This window comes from Pleurodeles waltl, chromosome 4_1 (genome assembly GCF_031143425.1).
Source record: "Pleurodeles waltl isolate 20211129_DDA chromosome 4_1, aPleWal1.hap1.20221129, whole genome shotgun sequence".
NCBI classification, from domain to species: domain Eukaryota; kingdom Metazoa; phylum Chordata; class Amphibia; order Caudata; family Salamandridae; genus Pleurodeles; species Pleurodeles waltl.
The window spans coordinates 597,961,190-597,984,499 of record NC_090442.1 but is presented as its reverse complement, the minus strand read 5'-3'; the positions used below and the strand labels follow the sequence as shown (position 1 = coordinate 597,984,499).

At 45.1% G+C, this 23,310-nt stretch overlaps 1 protein-coding gene across 1 annotated transcript in view; it reads right to left on the bottom strand.

Annotated features, from left to right (window-relative positions):
* The window catches only part of STAB2 (stabilin 2), an 805,158-nt gene that overhangs the window by 287,095 nt on the left and 494,753 nt on the right, over positions 1 to 23,310 (bottom strand). Inside the window, 1 exon segment of the mRNA XM_069228991.1 lies at positions 20,838 to 20,914. Coding sequence (XP_069085092.1) covers positions 20,838 to 20,914 — 77 coding nt within the window.

Sequence of the window (23,310 nt, the reverse complement as noted above, 5' to 3'; positions counted from 1 at the left end):
CTAAGATGGAGGATTTCTCGAGGCAGGGGTCACTTCAGCTCAGGGCACCTTAGGGACTGTCCTGACTTGTGGGTGACTCCTCCTTGTTTTCCTAATTATCTCCTCCAGCCTTGCCGCCAAAAGTGGGGGCAGTGGCCGGAGGGGCGGGCATCTCCACTAGCTGAGATTCCCTGGGGTGCTGTAACAAAGGGGGTGAGCCTTTGAGGCTCACCACCAGGTGTTACAGTTCCTGCAGGGGGAGGTGTGAAGCACCTCCACACAGTACAGGCTTTGTTCTTGGCCACAGAGTGACAAAGGCACTCTCCCCATGTGGCCAGCAACTCGTCTGGTTGTGGCAGGCAGTAACTGGTCAGCCCCACACTAGAAGTCGGGTTGGTTTTCAGGGAGCATCTCTAAGATGCCCTCTGGGTGCATGTTACAATAATGTGCACACTGGCATCAGTGTGCATTTATTGTGCTGAAAAGTTTGATACCAAACTTCCCAGATTTCAGTGTAGCCATTATGGAACTGTGGAGTTCGTGTTTGACAAACTCACAGACCATATACTCTTATGGCTACCCTGCACTTACAATGTCTAAGGTTTTGCTTAGACACTGTAGGGGCATAGTGCTCATGCACATATGCTGTCACCTGTGGTATAGTGCACCCTGCCTTAGGGCTGTAAGGCCTGCTAGAGGGGTGACTTATCTATACCTATAGGCAGTGTGAGGTTGGCATGGCACCCTGAGGGGAGTGCCATGTCGACTTACTCATGTTCTCCCCATCAGCACACACAAGCTGTGAGGCAGTGTGCATGTGCTGAGTAAGGGGTCCCCAGGGTGGCATAAGACATGCTGCAGCCCTTAGAGACCTTCCCTGGCATCAGGGCCCTTGGTACCAGGGGTACCAATTACAAGGGACTTATCTGAGTGCCAGGACTGTGCCAATTATGGAAGCAAAGGTACAGTTTAGGGAAACAACATTGGTGCAGGGGCCTGGTTAGCAGGGTCCCAGCACACTTTCAATCAAAACTTAGCATCAGCAAAGGGAAAAAGTCAGGGGGGAAGAATGCCAAGGAGGCATTTCCTTACACCTGTGCTTATCTGCAATCCCCTTCCTCCCCCCGCTGCCTACCCACCCTGCCCATTCCTCACTGGTAGTCCTCCATACTGACCCCTACCACCCTACACATTCACTTCATACCCCGCACCTACCCTCCCACGTCCCTACTTCTTGGACCCATCATGGCTAACCTTCCCCCAACCCCACCCACCCCACTACGGATCATATCCTGGAACGGCAACGACCTAACTCACTTCATAAAACGGAAAAAGATACTCTCGTACCTTCACTCTAAATGGGCTGATATAGCCCTTCTCCATGAGACACACCTTGATAGGGCTGAATCCGACAAACTGCACCAGGACTGGGTGGGAACGGCATTATTTAGCTGCAGCCCCACCTCTCAAGAACTAGGTGGTGGCGTCCCACGGAAATGCAGCGCTGCGATATTGCTTTGAAAGAGCATACCTCTCACTGTCATTAAATCATGGGTTGACCCAGAGGGGCTGTATGTGTTCGCCCAAATAAAGCTAGGATACTCCTCAATATGCGTGGGCTCCATCTATGCATTGAAAACGACTGTTTTTTCTGCAAATTAACCGCCTTTTGACTGAAATAGGGGCAACTCGCTACGTAATTGGGGGAGACGGGAACCTGACTAGAGACGGGGTATTGGATAAGACTAGACATCTGGATATTAGCAATAACGGCGAAAGGGCCCTAGAGTCTGATGTAATGCTGGACAATGGCTTGGTTGACCACTGGAGGCTAACACACCCGGTCGACAGAGAATATACTTTCCTGTCACCGGTGCACGCCACCCAATACTGATTGGATTATTTTCTCATATCGCACAGCATAGTGGCTCATGCGCAGGAAGCTCGAATACTGGAATGTGGTCTCTTGGACCACTCCCCAATCCACTTAGCTGTCAAGTGGGCCTGGTGTCCCCGGGTCGCAAACCAAGGCGATTTGCCGTTCACCGATATCGCTCTCCACACAGTAAGGCACAGTTGCAGGCTCATACGTCCACCTACGTTCAGGATAACCTTGGCACTGTAGACTATAAGAGGGTCGTATGGGCAGCGGCCAAGGCAACCATACGAGGACAAATGATGCGATACACGGCGTTAGCAAACAGAGAAAGAAAAGCACATCAAGAGACTCTGGAAACCGATATCAGGTGCCTTACATGGCAATATTCAGACCACCCCTCTCTTCCTATGCGTAGACGCCTGGAACACGCTTGCATGGCCTTAAACGAGCTATATACATCCCAGGCTGAATACGCCCTGCAACGCCTACAAAGACAGCACTACGAGCAAGGAGAGAAGGCTGGTCGACTGCTGGCAGCACAACTCGGCCAGAGAACGGCGGCCCTTGCTATACCGGCCATAAATGCCCACACGGGAGAGACACTTTCACACCCACAAGAAATAGTCAATGAATTTGCATTCTTCTACTGACATCTATACACCCCAGAATTGACATCCAGCCTGCCCAAATCAAGACCTTTCTCGCCAACATTAACTTACACTCTCTCTCTGACAAGGGACGCAACCTTTTGGACAGGTAAATTAGCAGGCTGGAAATTGCGCAAGTCATCTCTGATCTCCCCTACCACAAATCACCGGGGAAGACGGATTGCCTGGGGAATTTTATAAGTGGGCGACAGAGGAGATGATTGATGTCCTACATGAGGCACTGGGCGAGGCATGCCAAACGGGCTCTCTGGGTGCGATATTCAATAGCGCCACAATAGCAGTCATAATTAATCCAGGACGGGACCCCCTACTCTGCAGCAGCTACCAGCCTATATCTCTCCTGAACAACGATATTAAAATATTAGCCAGCGTCCTAGCAAACCACCTGCTAAAGTCATACCATCCCTAATACACCATACTCAGGTGGGGTTTGTACTGGGCCTCACCTCCAGAAGTCACCTACGCACCCTCTGCCATACTCTATGGGAATCTAGGAATGCACCGGAGGCTGCACTAACCCTATCCCTAGACGCTGAGAAGGCATTTGATCACAAAGAATGGCCATACTTATTCACGACCCTGGCAAAATTTGGTTTGGAAGACCAGTTCATCTCCAAAGTCCGCCTGCTCTATGACCACCCCACGGCGCAGGTAAACTGCAGGGGATTCCTCTCAGATCACTTTCCCATCTGCTTAGTGACCCAGCAGGGATGTCCCCTTTCTTCCCTTTTGTTCCTGTTGGCGATAGAGCCACTAGCAGAAGCCATCCTCAATAGCAGGTGTCCCTCTGCCAGATGGAACCTTCAAAATCTACTTATAAGCCGATGAAGTCCTCCTAACCATAGTTGACCTTGAGCGTTCCCTACCAGCTCTATTGGAGATCATTGACGGATTTGCACCCCTCTCTGGTTACTGGGTAAACTGGGACAAAAGCGAGGCTCTCCCCCGCTCACAGGTGACAATGAAAGCTCCTCTTCTTGGCTTCCCATTCCGATGGACCCCAAAATGCCTCAAATATCTGGGAGTAATAGTTAATTGAGGCCTAGACCGTATGGTGGCAGACAACCTAGGCCCCCTCATTGTGCGAATGAGGCTTGGCTCTGAGAAATGGACCCATCTGGGCCTTTCCATGTGGGGCAAGATACAGGTGGTGAGAATGATCATGGTACCACGCTTCACTTACGTTCTGGGTCTGCTACCCCTTCAAGTACCTCTCTCAACATTACAGCCAATTGACGCAGCAATCAGAGCCTTTGTGTGGCTCTACACACCCACGACAAGCTTCAGCTAAACTAATGGCGCGCCGCTCCCATGGGGGAATGGGGCTTCCCTCAGTGGAGCATTACGCCCTAGCCCTACACTTGTCACAACTGGCTAAAACACTGCCTAGATCACCGGAGTCACCGCAATCGGTGTCTGTGGAGAGGACGCTGCTTTCCCATGGCGGAGGACTCGGCGGGCTCTACTGTAATGATTTCTCACCTCCCAACACAGCGAATACGATTTTAAAGGAGAGGCGTGCGGCTTGGCGGAGGGCCCACCACCTCATTGGGGTACACCCTTTCTTGCACACCCAGGCCCCCTTATGGAACAACGATAGTTTGCGGATAGGGAGAGCGGTTCTCAACTTGCTGCCATGGAGCGGAACTGGTATCGACAACCTAGCTCAAGTCTTAGAGGGCGGAGTACTCAAATCATTCGCCAAGCTGCAGGAGGAATTCAGCCTCCACCCACGGCAGGAATGGCGATCACTGCAACTCAAACACTATCTACAACAGAACAATGACACCATTCATTGGGGACTTCAGACTTCACCCGTGGTAACTTATCTAAAGACATGTGGAAAACACACAGGCATTATGGCAGGCATCTATGAGGTCATTACACGTCACCTATACTAGCAACCTCTCCTGGAAAAGCTACGACTGCAATGGCAAGCCCGCCTGCAGTAGACCTTTGACACAGAAGACTGGTTAGACATCTTGGATGCTCTAGACAGGGGCATTCGTGATACTCGATTGAAATTCTGTCTCTTCAAGATAATCCATGACTAGTACTGGACCCTGGTGAAATTACACAGAACTGGGCATCTTCAGCATGCGAACTGCTGGCGCTGCCCAGAGACACACTGCGACTTGCTCCATATTCTAATTGGCTGCCCGTCGGTCCAGCCCTTATGGAACGCTGTGGGGCTCACCCTGGCTGAATCCGTAGCGCTTCAAACACCGATCTCCCCCTCTCTTATCATAATGCACAATATGGATTTCCTCCCGGCCCTGTCAAGACTGCAACAAAGACTGTTGCACACGGCACTAGCAACTGCAAAAATATGTACCCTCCATCACTGGAGATCAGTAGCTCCTCCAACCCCGGAGGAATGGATCGTGGCAATGACTCGCATAGCCGCACACAAAAGAGTCATCAATAACCTACAGGATCAGGCTGCCCTATTTAATCAGGTGTGGACCCCCTTCCTTGCAGAAACACCGTCATATCTTGCCCGCCGTTAGCCACTCTTGTTTCAAGCCCATCTTCGCCCTTATTTTTGGTGTCTCCTTAGTAAAAACCCTAGCCATCTCCCCCCTTTCCCCTCACGCACCTTTCACATACATATTAACTACCACCCCACATCTCCTGCACTCTTCCCTCGCCCCACCCTCCCTTCCATCTCCCCCCCTTTTTTCCTTCCCCTTTCCCCACCCCCTCAACACCCCTTCCAGACGGCAGAGCTAACTATGGTTGTCACTCTAGAGACCTCGCTAACAGTCACGTAACATCTCCACCCCATCCCCACCTTCCCTTCCCCCTTCAAAGTGCCTCCTTCTGTTTCTTCGACACCAGCTCCTCTCTCCTCTTCCACCTTACCTCCTCCCGCTATTCTTTTCCACCATCTCTCTCCCACCACAAAGGGCTGATCTGCTTTGTAGCCCAAGAAGTTCTAAGCATCTATCTCCCGGGTAGCGACACAGAGTTAATATACTATCACATTGTCCATCATGATATTTCATAATATGGTACATGATCTGTGGACCGCTCCTCCTGAACACGTTCCCACCCCCACTAATCGCCTCATGACTTATCCTCCCTCTCACCAGCCGGGCCGATCGCTTACTGCTTCCCCCCTTTCCTCTTTGGAAACGCCACCTATCCAGTATACTCAAATGTAGACTCCACAGACATCCTCTGATGATGACAACCAACCCTAGCTTTTCACTCCCTCCCGTCTACGGTACCCTTAACCCTGGTCACATCTGCAACACAGGACGATATCTCCTACCTACACATTGACCATAGATTTGTTGAAGCGACTCCAGACATCCCAACCTTAGGTGCGAAGGGAAGCAACCCGCAGGGGTATAATAGTCACACGCAGCAAGATCACTCCAGGTCACGGCTCATCACAGCGTGACATGTCACCTCAGGCAACACAACACTTTGCAGCCTACGTCTCAGCCTTCACCTCCTCCTCCCCCCTTTCTACTGTCCCCCCATTTCTTAAATGCCATTGCCTTTTTACAATGTTTAGATTTGCTGTTGAATGTATTTAGCCTACCCCACCATCCATAAGATACAGTGTGTGCTATTCCCACAAAGTATAGGGACTTTGATCCCTTTTTCTGCTCTGTATCATTACGTACTGTTAATAAAAAAAAAAAAAAAAAGAAGTAATCATCAAATCTCATAACTGACCAACATGGTCATCATATACATACACATACAAAATAACTACGAGACAACAAAGTCTCTTGGATTTTGGAAAGGTATCAATCCATCTGATGTAGAGGGCGTGGGAGCAGTGTTGTCTGACATTACTAGTTTCCCTATTTTTTTTCAGTTCCTGGCACTGGTGGTGAATTGTAGTGTTCCACTGCTCCAACTCAATGTCACCCCCCAACGACAAGAATGAGCAGGGCCACTGGAATTATGCAGCAAGAGGGGACCACAATTATGCAACAGGGTTGACCTAATTATGCAGCAAAGAAAGGTAAATTATGAAACATAAAGCGGCACATTTTGTAAAAGTATTTTTTGTGGCATTTGTACATATATTAACACTGTCTGGATAAAGGTTGCATCCAATTATTACTCCAAAATACAGCAATAAGCAACTGAAATGTGAACTCTAAACCTGTGTGAAGGGCCTTCTACTGCACAGCGACAAATGTCACCAAAATCTTAGTGACCTTTCCTCCGTTTGAGCTAAAAACACATTTTCTATGGATTCTGTGGCAGATGCAGCAAATCTACAATTATACAGAAAACGCAGTGGTTGTAGAACTGCATAATTCCAGTGGCCGTGAGTATGAGTCAGATTATCTCACTTCGGCCTTTGGAAGCTAAGGCAAAAGAATGGCATTTTCTTGTACAAGGACATGTTGCATTTTATATGTTCACATTCTCTCTCTGAAGTTATCATTGTCCCTGTCACAAACCCTGGGGAAGAAACTTTGGCGTCATAATGAGGAGCACATTTTCTTACTTAAAATATATATTGAACTTATTAGAAAAGCATAAGTAATAATTTGACAGTGAAGGTATTGAGAAGATAACTTAACAATAGAACATCATACCCAGAACATGCCTGAGAGCAGAACGCTGGTTGCCGCTTTCAATAAACAAGCAATAACCTACCTCATCATAACTGCGTCGATCAACTGTGTTCCTAATTCAATGCTAGTACCTTGTTATTATCTAGGGTGAGTCTTTACTGAGGTGATGTCGAAGTAAAATCAGGATTGGGGCTGGAGAAAAGAAACCATAACAAGGCACACATTTAACCCTTGTGCTTGGCCCTCATCTGCCTGAAGTGCTTCGCCACCACAATATCCACACAACTCTCTTTCATGTTGCCACACCACTGGCCAACGGCACCTCGGTCCTGGACTATGCTTGTTAATAGCTTCAATTGTTTCAGTCTTGAAACATTTGGAGTTGTATATCTCCATATTCATGGCCATACGGGTATGCTCTGATTCCACTGTTGCAACTCTGGCAATAGAGATTTTGTGAGAGCAGCCCAATGCAAGTTTGTTATTCAGCATCATACTGGGTTCACCGAGCATAAGACTCCTGAGGACTGATGATCTGCATCCCTAAATCAGCTGCGCTCACACATTCTGGGAGGCATCGTTATGTGCCTGCAAGCTCCCTAACCAGGTGTTGAAAATGCCAATGCATTTGTCTACTCTCTGTTGTGCTTGCCACTGTATAAACCTTTCACAGGTAGGGTTTAGTTGCAGGTCAGAATGTGCATGAGGCGAAGCAATCGCCACATCATAGTTGGTCCCACCACCAGTGTTGATCAGGGTTTCTAACAGTTTAAATATTTTCTCCCCTGCAAAGTGCTAGAGGAGAGACTGTATCATCCTTGTGTCTATTCCTCCGATGGCCACTAAACAGATGCATCTGTTTCTCCGAAAGCAACCAAACAGTTTAATCGGAGACCCATCTCAAACAGCCCAGCACAGTGCCACCATTACTGGTGTGGATAGTTCTCTGTAAATGGTAGTGGACACACCATTGCACACAGGTGGGCAGTTAGTGGCAGGACTTGAGCTATATGGGCAGGAGCTGAACCAGCTGACTGGGCTAGCTATACCACTATGCCCATTACCATCAATGTTCACCAACCATGGTGCTGGGAATCAATGACATAGGTGTCCATGTGGTAAGGCACATCTTTGTGGCCCACCTCATTCAAAATAAGCCCCAATTCCAAGGACAGAAATACAAAGTGCAAATTGGATGTAATCAGGTAGCAGCAGGAGCCCAGGAGAAAAGTAACAACCACAGGAACAGAATCAAAGTTTCTCTGGGACGCCTAATCAGAGAATATGTGAGCAATCCCCAGAAGAAACACTCCTAAAACTAGAATCCTGAGGGTAAACTTACAAGCCTTGCCATGGTAGCCGGTTTTCATATCTAACCTCAGTGTCCAAATCAACATACTTCCTTGAGACAGTACGGTCATTTCTAAAAGGATGTCTGCAGCCAGCAACAGACATTACACCAGAATAGTGACAATACGCCAGAAAGTGGGTGCACATGTGGTCTGTAGACTTGTTGGAGTCAGGCAACTGACACAGAATGTTTGGGTCAGGCATCTGCATCTGTGTACCTTCGCTGAGTGCTGTCTTAACAGGGCAGCTGCTGGAACTGACATTGCACTGTCGCCCCAGGATGTGAGGAGTTCAACAGGAGGCACGCAACCCATTTGAAGCCTTATCACCAGTGTGGTGAGGTAGTTTGGTGTTGGCAAGCAGAGCATTCTTGTTATCGCGTTACGGAGACTGGAGCCGGTGTTATCCACCTCTCATGGAGAAAACCATGGTGTGCATGAGCCTGCCTGCAAATGCTGGGTGGCACACAACAGTCTCTTCTGCAGGACTGTACCCTCCATTTATTCCTTGAATTGCATAAAGCTGTTTGTAGGCAGAGGTTAAAAATATATAATATTATTGTGCTAAGTGGCTGTACCGGCGAGTCAATACACATTTCAGTCTGCGACCTCAACTAAGCACTGTCAGATACATGGAGGCAGCAGATGTCCTGAACTATGTCTAAATGAAAACATTACTAGGACACATTGGGTTTTATCCATTTAATAATTCTGGGACCTAATCACAAATTGCATTTTGCAGTACACGAACTAGTGCTACAGCTCATGTAGTACAAAATGCTATCCATCAATCTATATGGTGAGACCTCCGTCTCTGCCACTCCTGACTTTCCTGTGGAGTGGTCTCTGCCACATGTGCAGAAATCTCCACGCAGGTAGGTCTACATTTTAGTTGTAAATATGCAAGGGACAGGATAGTGGCTGAAAAATTTAGAATACTTACACCTAAGTGGTAGGGGTTTAGGGAATGGAAAGGAGGAGTTTAGGCAGGGACATGCAAATATGAACACCTACCTCCCAAAATCTATTCACAAGCTACACTTTTAAAGTTACTGTAGCCGAAAAGTGTAAGTCCAGCAGCACACATGGCCACTCACAGGTACCACTACATACTCCCATAGAAAATAACAGAGCCATGGACTTAAAATAAAACCCATTAGGAACTAATGTTAAGTAATGAAAATGTCACTTACCCAGTGTACATCTGTTCGTGGCATCAGTCGCAGTAGATTCGCATGTTCTGCAATAGCTCGCCATCTGGTGTTGGGCCGGAGTGTTACAAGTTGTTTTTCTTCGAAGAAGTCTTTCGAGTCACGGGACCGAGTGACTCCTCCTTTTGTCTCCATTGCGCATGGGCGTCGACTCCATCCTCGATTGTTTTTCCCCGCAGAGGGTGAGGTAGGAGTTGAATTGTAGTAATAGTGCCCATGCAATGGAGTGACTAAGTATGCACTTATTTAAGGTTGAGATGATACATATATAAATAATTGAAGGTAACTTCCAAACTGCTACAGGCTCCCGGGGAGGTGGGTGGGCACATGCGAATCTACTGCGACTGATGCCACGAACAGATGTACACTGGGTAAGTGACATTTTCAGTTCGATGGCATCTGTCGCTGTAGATACGCATGTTCTGCAATAGACTAGTAAGCAGTTATTTCCCCAAAAGCGGTGGATCAGCCTGTAGGAGTGGAAGTAGTCTGAAATAATGTCCTTAATACAGCTTGACCTACTGTGGCTTGTTGTGCGGATAACACGTCTACACAGTAGTGCTTGGTGAATGTGTGAGGCGTTGACCATGTGGCTGCCTTACATATTTCTTGCATTGGGATGTTTCCTAGAAAGGCCATGGTAGCACCTTTTTTTCTGGTTGAGTGTGCCCTTGGTGTAATGGGCAGCTGTCGTTTAGCTTTAAGGTAGCAGATTTGGATGCATTTAACTATCCATCTGGCTATACCTTGTTTTGAAATTGGGTTTCCTGCATGAGGTTTTTGAAATGCAATAAAGAGTTGTTTAGTCTTTCTGATGTTCTTTGTTCTGTCAATGTAATACATTAATGCTCTTTTGACATCTAATGTATGTAGTGCCCTTTCAGCTACGGTATCTGGCTGTGGAAAGAACACCGGAAGTTCCACTGTTTGATTTAGATGGAACGGTGAAATAACCTTTGGCAAAAATTTAGGATTGGTCCTTAGGACGACTTTATTTTTGTGTAGTTGTATAAAAGGTTCCTGTATAGTAAACGCCTGAATCTCGCTTACTCTTCTCAGGGAAGTAATGGCGATGAGAAATGCCACCTTCCAGGTTAGGAACTGTATGTCGCAGGAGTGCATGGGTTCAAAAGGTGGACCCATAAGTCTAGTTAGGACAACATTTAGGTTCCATGAAGGAACAGGTAGTGTTCTTGGTGGTATAATTCTCCTAAGGCCCTCCATGAATGCTTTAATGACTGGTATTTTATATAGGGAAGTTGAATAGGTAGTCTGCAGGTATGCAGATATTGCTGCAAGGTGAATCTTAATGGAAGAGAAAGCTAGGTTAGATTTTTGTAAGTGAAGCAAGTAACCCACTACATGTTCTGGAGTTGTGTGTAATGGTTGTATTTGATTAATATGGCAGTAGCAAACAAACCTCTTCCATTTACTTGCATAGCAGTGCCTGGTGGATGGCCTTCTTGCTTGTTTTATGACTTCCATACATTCTTGGGTAAGTTGTAAGTGCCCGAATTCTAGGATTTCAGGAGCCAGATTGCTAGATTCAGCGATGCTGGATCTGGGTGTCTGATCTTTTGGTTGTGCTGTGTCAACAGATCTGGCCTGTTGGGCAATTTGATGCAGGGTACCACTGATAGGTCTAGCAGCGTTGTGTACCAGGGTTGCCTTGCCCAAGTTGGTGCTATCAATATGAGTTTGAGTTTGCTTTGACTGAGTTTGTTTACCAGGTAAGGAAGGAGAGGGAGAGGAGGAAAAGCGTAAGCAAATATCCCTGACCAGTTCATCCATAGGGCATTGCCTTGGGATTGTTTGTGTGGGTATCTGGATGCGAAGTTTTGGCATTTTGCGTTCTCCCTTGTCGCAAACAAGTCTATCTGAGGTGTTCCCCAGAGTTTGAAATAAGTGTTCAGTATTTGGGGGTAAATTTCCCATTCGTGGACCTGTTGGTGATCTCGAGAGAGATTGTCTGCGAGTTGATTTTGTATCCCTGGTATAAACTGTGCAATTAGGCGAATTTGGTTGTGAATTGCCCAATGCCAAATTTTTTGTGCTAACATGCTTAACTGCGTGGAGTGCGTCCCTCCCTGCTTGTTTAGATAATACATTGTTGTCATGTTGTCTGTTTTGACGAGAATGTATTTGTGAACTATTATTGGTTGGAAAGCTTTTAGTGCTTGAAAAACTGCAAGAAGTTCTAGGTGATTGATATGCAGTTTTGTTTGATGTACGTTCCATTGTCCTTGTATGCTGTGTTGATCGAGGTGTGCTCCCCACCCTGTCATGGAAGCATCTGTTGTTATTACGTATTGTGGCACTGGGTCTTGAAAAGGCCGCCCCTTGTTTAAATTTATGTTGTTCCACCACAGAAGCGAGAGGTAAGTTTGGCGGTCTATTAACACCAGATCTAGAAGGTGACCCTGTGCTTGAGACCACTGTGATGCTAGGCATTGTTGTAAGGGCCTCATGTGCAGTCTTGCGTTTGGGACAATGGCTATGCATGATGACATCATGCCTAGGAGTTGTAATACCATCTTTGCTTGTATCTTTTGTGTTGGATACATGCGTTGTATGATGGTGTTGAAATTTTGAATTCTTTGTGGACTTGGAGTGGCTACTCCCTTTGATGTGTCTATTATGGCTCCCAGGTATTGTTGTACCTTGCGTGGCCGAATCTTGGATTTTGTGAAATTGACGGTGAACCCTAGTTTGAAGAGGGTTTGTATGATATGATTTGTGTGATTTGAGCACTCTATTAACGAATGGGCCTTGATTAGCCAGTCGTCTAGATATGGGAACACATGTATTTGCTGCCTTCTGATGTGTGCAGCGACTACCGCTAGACATTTGGTAAAGACTCTTGGTGCGGTTGTTAATCCGAAAGGCAGTACCTTGAATTGGTAATGTATTCCTTTGAATACAAACCTTAGGTATTTCCTGTGCGATGGGTGAATTGGTATATGGAAATAAGCATCCTTGAGGTCTAAAGTTGCCATGTAGTCGTGCAGCTTTAGCAATGGCAATACTTCTTGTAGTGTGACCATGTGGAAGTGGTCTGATTTGATGAAAGTGTTGACTACTCTGAGGTCTAGGATTGGTCTCAGTGTTTTGTCCTTCTTTGGTATCAGAAAGTACAGTGAGTAAACTCCTGTGTTTATTTGTGTGTTTGGCACTAATTCTATTGCATTCTTTTGCAATAGTGCCTGCACTTCTATCTCTAGGAGATTGGAATGGTGTGTTGTTAAATTTTGTGCTTTTGGTGGTATGTTTGGAGGGAACTGTAGAAATTCTATGCAGTAACCATGTTGGATAATTGCTAGAACCCAAGTGTCTGTAGTGATTTCCTCCCATGCTTTGTAATAATGACCTATTCGTCCCCCCACTGGTGTTGTGTGGAGGGGGTGAGTGACATGTGAGTCACTGTTTAGTAGTAGGGGTTTTGGGGCTTTGGAATCTTCCTCTATTTCTAGGGAATTGCCCTCCTCTATATTGTCCCCGAAAACCTCCTCTATACTGTCCTTGGTAACTGGACGGTGTGGCTTGTGAGGTGCTGGCTTGTGTGCTTTGACCCCGAAACCCCCCTCGAAAGGGCGGTTTACGGAATGAGCTGTAATTCCCTCTGCTCTGCGGGGAGTAGAGTGCGCCCATGGCTTTGGCAGTGTCCGTATCTTTTTTGAGTTTCTCAATCGCTGTGTCCACTTCTGGACCGAACAGTTCTTTTTCATTAAAAGGCATATTGAGAACTGCTTGTTGAATCTCTGGTTTAAATCCAGACGTTCGGAGCCATGCATGCCTTCTGATAGTTACAGATGTATTAATTGTCCGTGCAGCTGTATCTGCAGCGTCCATGGAGGAGCGGATCTGGTTGTTGGAGATGGCCTGTCCCTCCTCAACCACTTGTTTTGCCCTATTTTGGAAGTCTTTGGGCAGATGTTCAATGAGATGTTGCATCTCGTCCCAGTGGGCTCTGTCATAGCGCGCAAGTAGTGCCTGGGAGTTCGCGATGCGCCACTGGTTTGCAGCTTGTGCTGCGACTCTTTTACCAGCTGCATCAAACTTGCGGCTTTCTTTATCTGGGGGTGGTGCATCTCCAGATGTGTGAGAGTTGGCCCTTTTCCTAGCTGCTCCTACAACAACAGAGTCTGGTGGCAGCTGTGTTGTGATGAAAGCCGGGTCTGTAGGAGGCGGCTTATACTTTTTTTCCACCCTTGGTGTGATTGCCCTACTTTTGACCGGGTCCTTAAATATGTCTTTTGCGTGCCGGAGCATACCAGGGAGCATAGGCAGGCTTTGGTAGGAGCTGTGGGTGGAGGAGAGTGTGTTGAACAGGAAATCATCCTCGACCTGTTCTGAGTGGAGGCTTACGTTGTGAAATTGTGCTGCTCTAGCCACCACCTGAGAGTACGCGGTGCTGTCTTCTGGTGGAGATGGTTTTGTAGGGTATGCCTCTGGGCTGTTATCTGACACTGGGGCGTCGTATAGGTCCCATGCGTCCTGGTCTTGGTCACCCTGGCTCATGGTGGTGTGAGCTGGGGAGTGTGATGGCGTTTGTGCTGGTGAAACGTTAATCACGGGCGGAGGAGAGGGTGGTGGTGTAACTCTTTTCACCACTTTTGGTTCTGGTGCTTGTTCCGTCTGGAACTCCAACCTTCTCTTTCTCCTAATGGGGGGAAGGGTGCTTATTTTTCCTGTCCCCTGCTGAATGAAGATACGCTTTTGCGTATGGTCCGCATCCGTTGCTTGTAGCTCTTCCTCAAACCTATGCTTCTGCATTTGGGAGGTTAGCGAGTGCTCTTCTGTATAAGAGCCTGAAGCTGGGTCGCTTGCAGTTTGTTTCGGCGTCGAAACTGTGTCTGCGTGTTTTTTCGGCTCCGAGGTGACTTTTTTCCTTTTCGGGGCCGAAACCTCTCGGCGTCGATCTGTTTCGGTGCCGCTGTCTCGGCGTCGAGCCGTGTCCACACCGGCATCTCGGTGTCGAGGCTTGTCTCCAGCACTTTCTCGGTCCCGAGAAGGCTGCGTGCCGGTGTCTCGACCGGAGTCGGACGATCTCGGCACTGTTTTGGCCTTTTTCGGTGCCGACGGTCGGTCACCGAATTTATGGGTGGAGCCATGGCCTGGTGGCAGTGGCGTCCCCTGGGCCTTGTAAATGTTTCTTTGTGTGGTTTTCGACGTCTTACTCACGGTTTGTGTATCGTCGAATCCTTCGGAGTCTGAGTCTTGGATCGAGAAGGTACCTTCCTCTTCCTGTTCCTCGAACTCCCGTCGGGCTGTCGGTGCGGACGCCATTTGAAGTCTTCTGGCTCGACGGTCTCGGAGTGTTTTTCTGGACCGGAACGCACGACAGGCCTCGCAGGTGTCTTCGCTGTGCTCAGGTGACAGGCACAGGTTGCAGACCAAGTGTTGGTCTGTGTAGGGGTATTTATTGTGGCATTTGGGGCAGAAACGGAACGGGGTCCGTTCCATCGGCGTTCTTCAGCACGCGGTCGGGCCGACCAGGCCCCGACGGGGGATCGAAAAACTACCCCGAAGGGCACCGGAGCTCTTCGATCTTCGATGCGGTGTTGAATGTAGGTATGCCGATCCCGAACGCAACAATACCGACGAAAATCTTCCAAAATTAACTATTTTTTTCTGTTCCGAAACTCGGAGCGACAGGAACACGTCCGAACCCGATGGCGGAAAAAAAACAATCGAGGATGGAGTCGACGCCCATGCGCAATGGAGACAAAAGGAGGAGTCACTCGGTCCCGTGACTCGAAAGACTTCTTCGAAGAAAAACAACTTGTAACACTCCGGCCCAACACCAGATGGCGAGCTATTGCAGAACATGCGTATCTACAGCGACAGATGCCATCGAACATAATCTTATGTCGACTATCAAAATAAAAAAATATATTTTGTTTAATGTTAGAAAATGATACGATTGATAAATATTTATTCTATTATAACATTTAATAAAAATATTTCATGTTAAAATACATTTCAACATGTAAACATTTGTTAATTAAAAAAAATAATTTAGGTTTATAATATAATGTTTAATACATTTTAATACATGTTAAATAGATTTGTTTTTACTGTAGCTGCTTTTAATAAAGACATATTTTAAAATAAATATATTTTAATTAGATTATATAATACACATTGAAACTGATTTTATACGAATATTTTACATTACAATATTTTTCCTTTAAAAAAAAATTATAATAAACATTGTACATTGTCCCTATATTTGTCCATAGGAATATCTCCACCCTGGTGGTGGAGGTCTCAACCTACGTGTTAAAAGTGTACCAACTTTACAGTCACAACTCCTGGTGACAAGGTTCCACCACAGGTTGTAGACAAGTAAGTCTACACCTAGGAGCAGCCTTACACTCAGAAATGTTGAATAGCATAACATGTATACTTACTAATAGGTGCAGTTATGGATTTATACATTAATACCTTTATACAAGTTCATTTTCCTTTGTGAATAGGGCTCAATAGTTCTGCATTACCAAACGGTGAATGCAAGGCGGCCACTGCAAATCTCAAGGGGAAGGGCGGGCGGGGAAGAGGAACAGGGAATAAAAAATAAATAAACTGAAAAAAAGAACCTCTTCCCGTCGCTGCCGTCTCCTGCCACCTCACTCATTGCTCCTCTTTGTCTGGTGTCCCAACATTCACTGGGACACCAGCACAGGCTCCCCAGCAACACTGGTGCTGCTTTCATGCTAAATCCAGCATGAAAGCAGTGTCAAGTTTGGTCCGAGTTGCTTGGATTGCCGCTCAGGCACAACCCTGGGGTCTGCGCAATTCCTCTAGCCCGGCTGTTGAGCACAGCAAGGCTCGAGAAACCTAAATGTGCATGTGTGTTTGGCTGGCTTGAGACTGCCGGCCAAACGCACATGCACACTTAAGTGCACTCTCTCCTCATCCTCCCCCTCCCACCTCCTGTGGCCCAGCCCACCCATCCCTGAACATGCTGCTGGCTGAACAAGCAGCTTAAATATAAAACTATAATTAAATATCGTTTTATCTTTCAGCGCCAGTGGGGCGACACTCCTTCCCCATTGCAAAGGAGCCGCCCCTGGGTGAATGTGACTTTAGTTTCAGATGAGATCAAATACGGCTATCGCACAAAACTACGCAAAAAACAACAAACAATTACATTCTGGAATCCTTATGTATGCTTTTAATTTTATCTTAGAAACATAACATTCCTCTTTCCATCAGCACCTGGGGTCACACTTAGGAGGGGGCAGAGTCATTCTAATTTCAGAACACAGTTCATGCAGTTCCATCAGTGGCTGAAGTGCATAAATGGGGAAGGGTCAATCAGAGTGGGGGGACCTTATGATAGCTTCATTGGTTGACACAGTCACTGCAGGTGTCTGTGGGTATAACCACTCGTAGAACTAAATCACTTACAGCAAAGTGGGGAATAGCGGTATTTACATCTACTGTATAAAGAGTTCTCTGCCTGAACTGGGGAGTGTCCAAACATGCATGTAGGGATTTTAGTTGTAAAAGTGTAACGGACACAGGGCATTAGGTAGGAAAAGGGGCAGGTTTACCCACTCACACAAGAGTGAGCCACTTGGTTTACTCTGGGGCTGGAGACAAGTAACATACTTTTGTTGTCAGTTTATACGCAGAGTTTGTGAATAATGAAACTGGCATAGATACTACAAAGTGTAAACTTACTCAATTGTGCAACTTACGTTTGTGAATAAAGCCACTAGTATTTAAGATAAAACAAGTGCTTTCAAAATATATATTTTTTAAGATATGTAATCAACCTGTAACTAGTGCAAGCCTTTTCCCCAAGTTTCTTTTAAAAGGAAGAACACCAGAACTCATCTGCTAACATCCCCACATTACCGCTTAAAATTAATACTTCTTTGTTACCAGAAAGACATAAATAACTCCATTAAAACATATATTAGCTCCCAAGCAGCCATTGGATTTGCCGAATAACCAATTGCACACACTTACATTTCTTTCAGATAGCAGGCATCTCACAGAGTAGGCTTGCTTTTTCTTAAGTTGTTTTCCTCTCCCTTGGCTACACAGTATACACAGTATATGAGTCCCCCTCCTTTCCTTTTCAGCCAGAGGCACATGAAAGTCAACATTAACCTTTAGGGACAGTTGCTTTTTAACAAAAAGTAGGGGGACTGTTTTGTAATATTAAAAAAGATTGTGAACGAAGTCCCCAATAGATCCTGCCCATTTCAACTACGGGGTTTCATTAGTCCAAAGCAAGAACACAGAGACTAAATGGACTCTGAAGTGCACTAGCAACATCAAAGCCACTTCAAATATTTAATCAGTGTCAGTGGGAAGTAGAACACACCTAATCCTACACTAAATATATGCTGTCCCGTAGTCAGACCTTCCTTTTATTTGAGAAGCAAACAAATGACAAATGAAGGCTGACCTAAAATTCCATTCTATCCGTAGGTTTATTTATCATAATATATTATTTTTACTCAGAACTTGAGTCTGGCAAACAGCTTTGGCGGTCAGTAGTACAGGCAATTGGAGAACAATGGGGGAGGGAGAAAAGCTAGAGGATTGCTCAAAGATGGAAGGGTTGAACCTCAGAGGACACAGAGAGGAGAGAAGAGGCCAGGTGAAGTGAGAAACAGTGTAAAGGAGATAGTGCAAGAGGAGTTGACTTCAGGATGGAGAGGGGAATACCAGGCAAAGGAAAGGCAGTGTGACAATCAGGGGACAGAGTGAGACCTGGATGAATATAATTTACGGGATGATAACAATGGGGACACCTAGAGTAAAGAAGAGACAGGAAAAAGTAGCCGAGTATTAAGGGAAGGGAGGAGATGAGAGTGAAACAACTAGGAAGAGCAGTGGAGGAAGATCCTAAAGAGACAATGAGGTTCCAGAGTAGAAAAATAAAGGAAGATTAGACGAATCAAGTACGTGGAGACTAGTAAAATTAGAGTTTAATTTAGGAAAGGAGGGAGTTCAGTGGACTGAAGAGGAAGTAGGGGAATTGAAGGTTTGGAGATTTGGCCACTTAACATTGGAACAGGAAAGCTTTTAGTCATTTATAGAAGTGGAGGAGGTCACTTCAGCATGAGCATCTTAGATCAACGGGTAACAAATACTGGGAGGAGAGTGCTAATCTGAAGGAGGATTGTTTTGCAGCTTTTCGAGATTTAATTTTTTGGGTTCACAGTCTTAGCCTGTCAACTCTTCTCAAGGTGTTATTGTCATTTGAGATTTTGAGAGACCCTCTAAGGTATACTAAGTGTTCATTATGTAGGACTACACAAGTGATGCCTGCCACCTGAATTACTTTACTCCAGCTTCTAGAGGAAGCAATTGTAGTATTCTAGCACAAGTGATATAGAGACATGTCTGTACTGAGCAGATGCTTTGCAAATGAATGGACAGACACATGCTTTCTATTAGTCATTGGGCTGCGCTAAAAAAAAAGTAACAATGAGGCAAGTGCCAATAAACCAGCAGGCAGGGATGCAATATCTTTACACATCGGCACCCAGTTCAAACTAGTATTTCTGAAATCTGTACAAATGGAGTGTAGAAGAACACAACTGTAGAAACCAGAGGTAAAAACATTCTTTGACATTCTTTGAACTTCCTTTCTGGGTGCTAAGTTTTCTAGAATTAGCTTTGCTTTAGCATTACCCACTTGAACCACCAGCAAGACCTGCTCTAGAAAGGAAAGGAATATATGATTCGTCTTCTATAACCGTCCCACACTTCTGCAACAAAATCCAAGAAATACCAACAATAAGATCAATCATCTTCCATATATCTGAAGTGAGATCCCTGAACGCCTTTGCGTATGGGGATAAGGGTACTGTAATTGTACCATGTTCTGTTGGTATTAAAGCAAGCTCCATTACCTTGGAAGAGGTCGGACCCCCATTTCTAGAGTAATTTACCAAATTGCTTTAAGACTGGCTAATGTTCTTTGTCAGTGACCCGAAAGGGGGTTTTCTATTCCTCTTTATTTCAGGGGAAGGTCTGTCTAACGGCTTGAAACCTTTTCCCTAATTCGAGATGGTATTACAATTTCTGACCCCAGCTTTAGCATATGAATTAAAGACACCACCATGGATTTTGGCAATAGAAAACCAGATTACACTGTGGACCTTTAAAGTCTATTCGTACCTCTACCGGGCAGAACCTTGATGCTGAAGCTCGTGCAACCTGCACTCTTTTGCATCCCACAGCCAGACGCACAAGCAGATTTGCCATTAGTTCATCTATTGTGGGCCTTTGCACTGTCTGAATTTTTGGCTAAATGGGAAATTTAACTCCAAATTGGAAGAAGGCCTTCTCTCACCTTCTGCAGAGCTACCACCCCCTAATCCTCCTGAAACTGCACTATTTAACAGGGGTTCTTGGAGCTGTGTAGGCAGATGGACCAGTTCAAGGTCAGTTTTTGTGCTACAAACAGAAAGACTTTGAAAAGAATGCCCCAGTCAAACCTGGGCAAAGGCAACAAAGGAACTATCATTCTGAGTAGCAGAGTGTCGGAAATCACCAGCCTTGTGTTCTGGAACAGGAACAATGCAGTCCTCTATTCTTCACCACAGACACACAATGGGACAAGAGAGAAAACAGGGACTTCAGACTTGGTCTCCTGCCATGCCACCCTGCTGGGCTTGGACTTCTGTACATCGGAATGATATCTTTGGAATATCGCTGTTCAAACAACTCTGTATATTAGTATGAAGCCGTCTTTCCTGAAACTTTAACTTCATGTGTGTGTGTCTTCTGCGAAGGATTGTCAGGTTTCTAGTTAGCCTTGATCAACTCAGAGCACAGTATATACTATTAATAATGGTGTGATGACAACAGAAATCTTTCTGTTTCTTCACAAAATAAAGTTCAAAAGACTGTAATTAGCCCCAAAGGCTTTGACCATAAAGCCTCATTCAAAGAACGGGTTGAAGTGTATTTTCCAAACACCTTCGCTTCGAGAATGCTTCTCTGTGTGTATGGATGCTTTCACGGCACCCTTTTTTCAGAAGATACCTACAATGATTTCGGGGAGGATACGATGCAAGTACAATCATCAAACTAAGTATCAAGACAAGTTCAAAATCAGTATATCAGAAAAAATACTTTTACATATCTATTTTCTGAGCAAAGGTTAACCCAGGGATCTCTTCAACTGAACGCACATTTTTGAGCATTACGAAGTGCGCCATACTTGCCTGTGCAGACGGTGCCATTTCCCTTGAAGCCAGCGGCACACTTGCAGAAGGCTGAGCCATCTGGATTCTCAAGGCAGCTACAGAAGACAAAAGGAAGGCATCAGACATGCTTCAAAACTGGGTAAACCATTCAGAAGTGTATGTCTAATGGAATAAGTTATGGGTCGTTCCATGTCCTCTCTGCTGCTGTCATGCACAACATTTTCACACACTGCCTTTTTTCCCGCTGCTATACATTGTAAGCCAAATGGGGGCTAATTATGAGTGGGCTAAAATTTCGCTGTTCCCTCCGGAATCACAAACTCTGCAGACATCATCAACTCCGTTGGTTCTGGGGGTAGGTGTTTGAATTACTACTCATTCAAAGCTTTTTCGGAATAACAGTTTTTCAAAACCATTGCAGCATCACATTTAATATATAGCGACAGAGAGAGGGAGAGCCTATACATATCAGGTAACTGTAACATGAGCCAATATTGCCATTGAAGGGTTCAGGTGACATCACACATAATGAATCTGAAGGGTGGGAGGTTTGTAAATGTCACAGGAACCCCAAAATGGCATTGTAGGACTATATTACACATTACGCTTTATATATTTTTATACAACATTGTTATTTTGGGGTAGTTATCTTGAAAATGGTGTCTTCTTCAGATTACAACTAACAATGACTACAATTTGAATATTGAGGTTTGCCTTTCATGAAAAAGTTGTTGGTAATACAATGGACCATGGTGATGCCCAGATAATTTATGCAATTCTGTGGATGTAGTGTTTACCACATAATTATGTGTTTACTGCATTTGCTGCATAATTTGCAGCAAAATGTGGTTAATTTTCAGATTTCACAAATTTTTTATTTCTAGCTAAAATGGATGAAAATAATAAACCCCGTGAATGTGCCATATACATTGCAATGTTTGACAAATAATTCAAAAAACCTTTCCATGTTACCTGTTCCTTCATACTGCATTATACTATTAGTCCAGACATTAGTAAAGTCCTGCAAAGTGGTTTGGGCGCTGTCATTATGATGATGAAATTCGTATTTCACATTGAACCGTGTAGTATTTTCCATATTTCACTTGTCACTGTGAAATACGGGTATTTTGACCACTGCATTTTGTATTTTTCACACATTACTCTTGTTGGCTTGTTGGAGTGTGTAGTTTTAAAGCAATATTAATACGAAACTTGAAATATAATGCGTGATAAAGCTTCATAGAAATGTGTTAACATAGAGAAATAATACACGCGTCTAAAATGTGCCCACGGGGCGTGGCTACCAATGTACATGAAGACTAATGAAAATAATTATTAATGATGAAATGTTATGCACTAATGTTCGAATTTGTACTAATATATCATAGTTCAGGTTATATGTTAAGAGTTTGCTTTATTAATTAAAGTGGGTTTAAGTTAACAAGAGCTTGGGCCTAGCTGTCGGGCCTCATATTTGAATTGCTTTTTCTAACGTGAAATGTGCTGTTTTGCTGAAGGACACGAAGCTGTACTTTTCCAGAAGCTATGTGTGTGTAACCGTAGTAAATTCTTTCTCATGAGAACCGACTTGCTCAATGTGATGTTCTTGCTGGATGAAATAGTCTAATTCGTAACAGGTACAAGGTTAACCTCCCAGGGAGAAGACAATGAAGACACTGACTGGAACGCGAAGTGTAACTTTTTCTATCTGACATTCCAAACGGTGAAGACGTCAATAACCTAGACCAATCAGTGACATGAGAACCGCAAACTGAGGAAACTTCTAGTGGGGTACTTACCTTGCGATTGGATGGAGATACTAATGCACCAAAAATTACCCAATGAGGAATTAGGGAACAGTTAGACAGTTTTGATTTAATGGCGTGACCCAAGGAGAAGAGACACTTCTTCACTCGACATTTTGCCACTTGACAATTGCCATTTGTCCTTTTCTAAAGAGACTTTTGCCATTGCCACTTATTCCTTTGCTAAAGACTTTTGCCAGTTGCCATAGTTTAGTTTAGTTTGCCCCTTCTAAACTATCCTCTACCCATCTATGCTGGATTTTATCTTCTCCTCCATATGAGGGAAGTAATCTGTTCTTAGCTATGCTATCTTGAGACTTTGCCCCGTCCTGCTTTGCCTGATGCCGATGAACTGATGTCCTGAGGATGAAGACTGACGATGCTTGCTGATCCGTTGGATTGGTAACTAACTGATGCAAATTGTACATTTTTATGTTTGCCTTTTCTTTCGAGGTACCAACTGCTCTCTTGATAGAGGCCTTAGTTTAGATGTTTTCTAAATTCATGTTCACTAAATGTTTTGCATGAAGCCCAACATGCTAATGCTAATTCGAGGTTAGTTAAGGTGTTCACTAATATCTGACGCAAATAGGCAAATGAATGGAGTTCTTGCTTTGTTGAATCATGTACTAATGAGACTCTGCTAAGTTGATTCATATTAATGATGTGCTTAAGTTCTAATGATC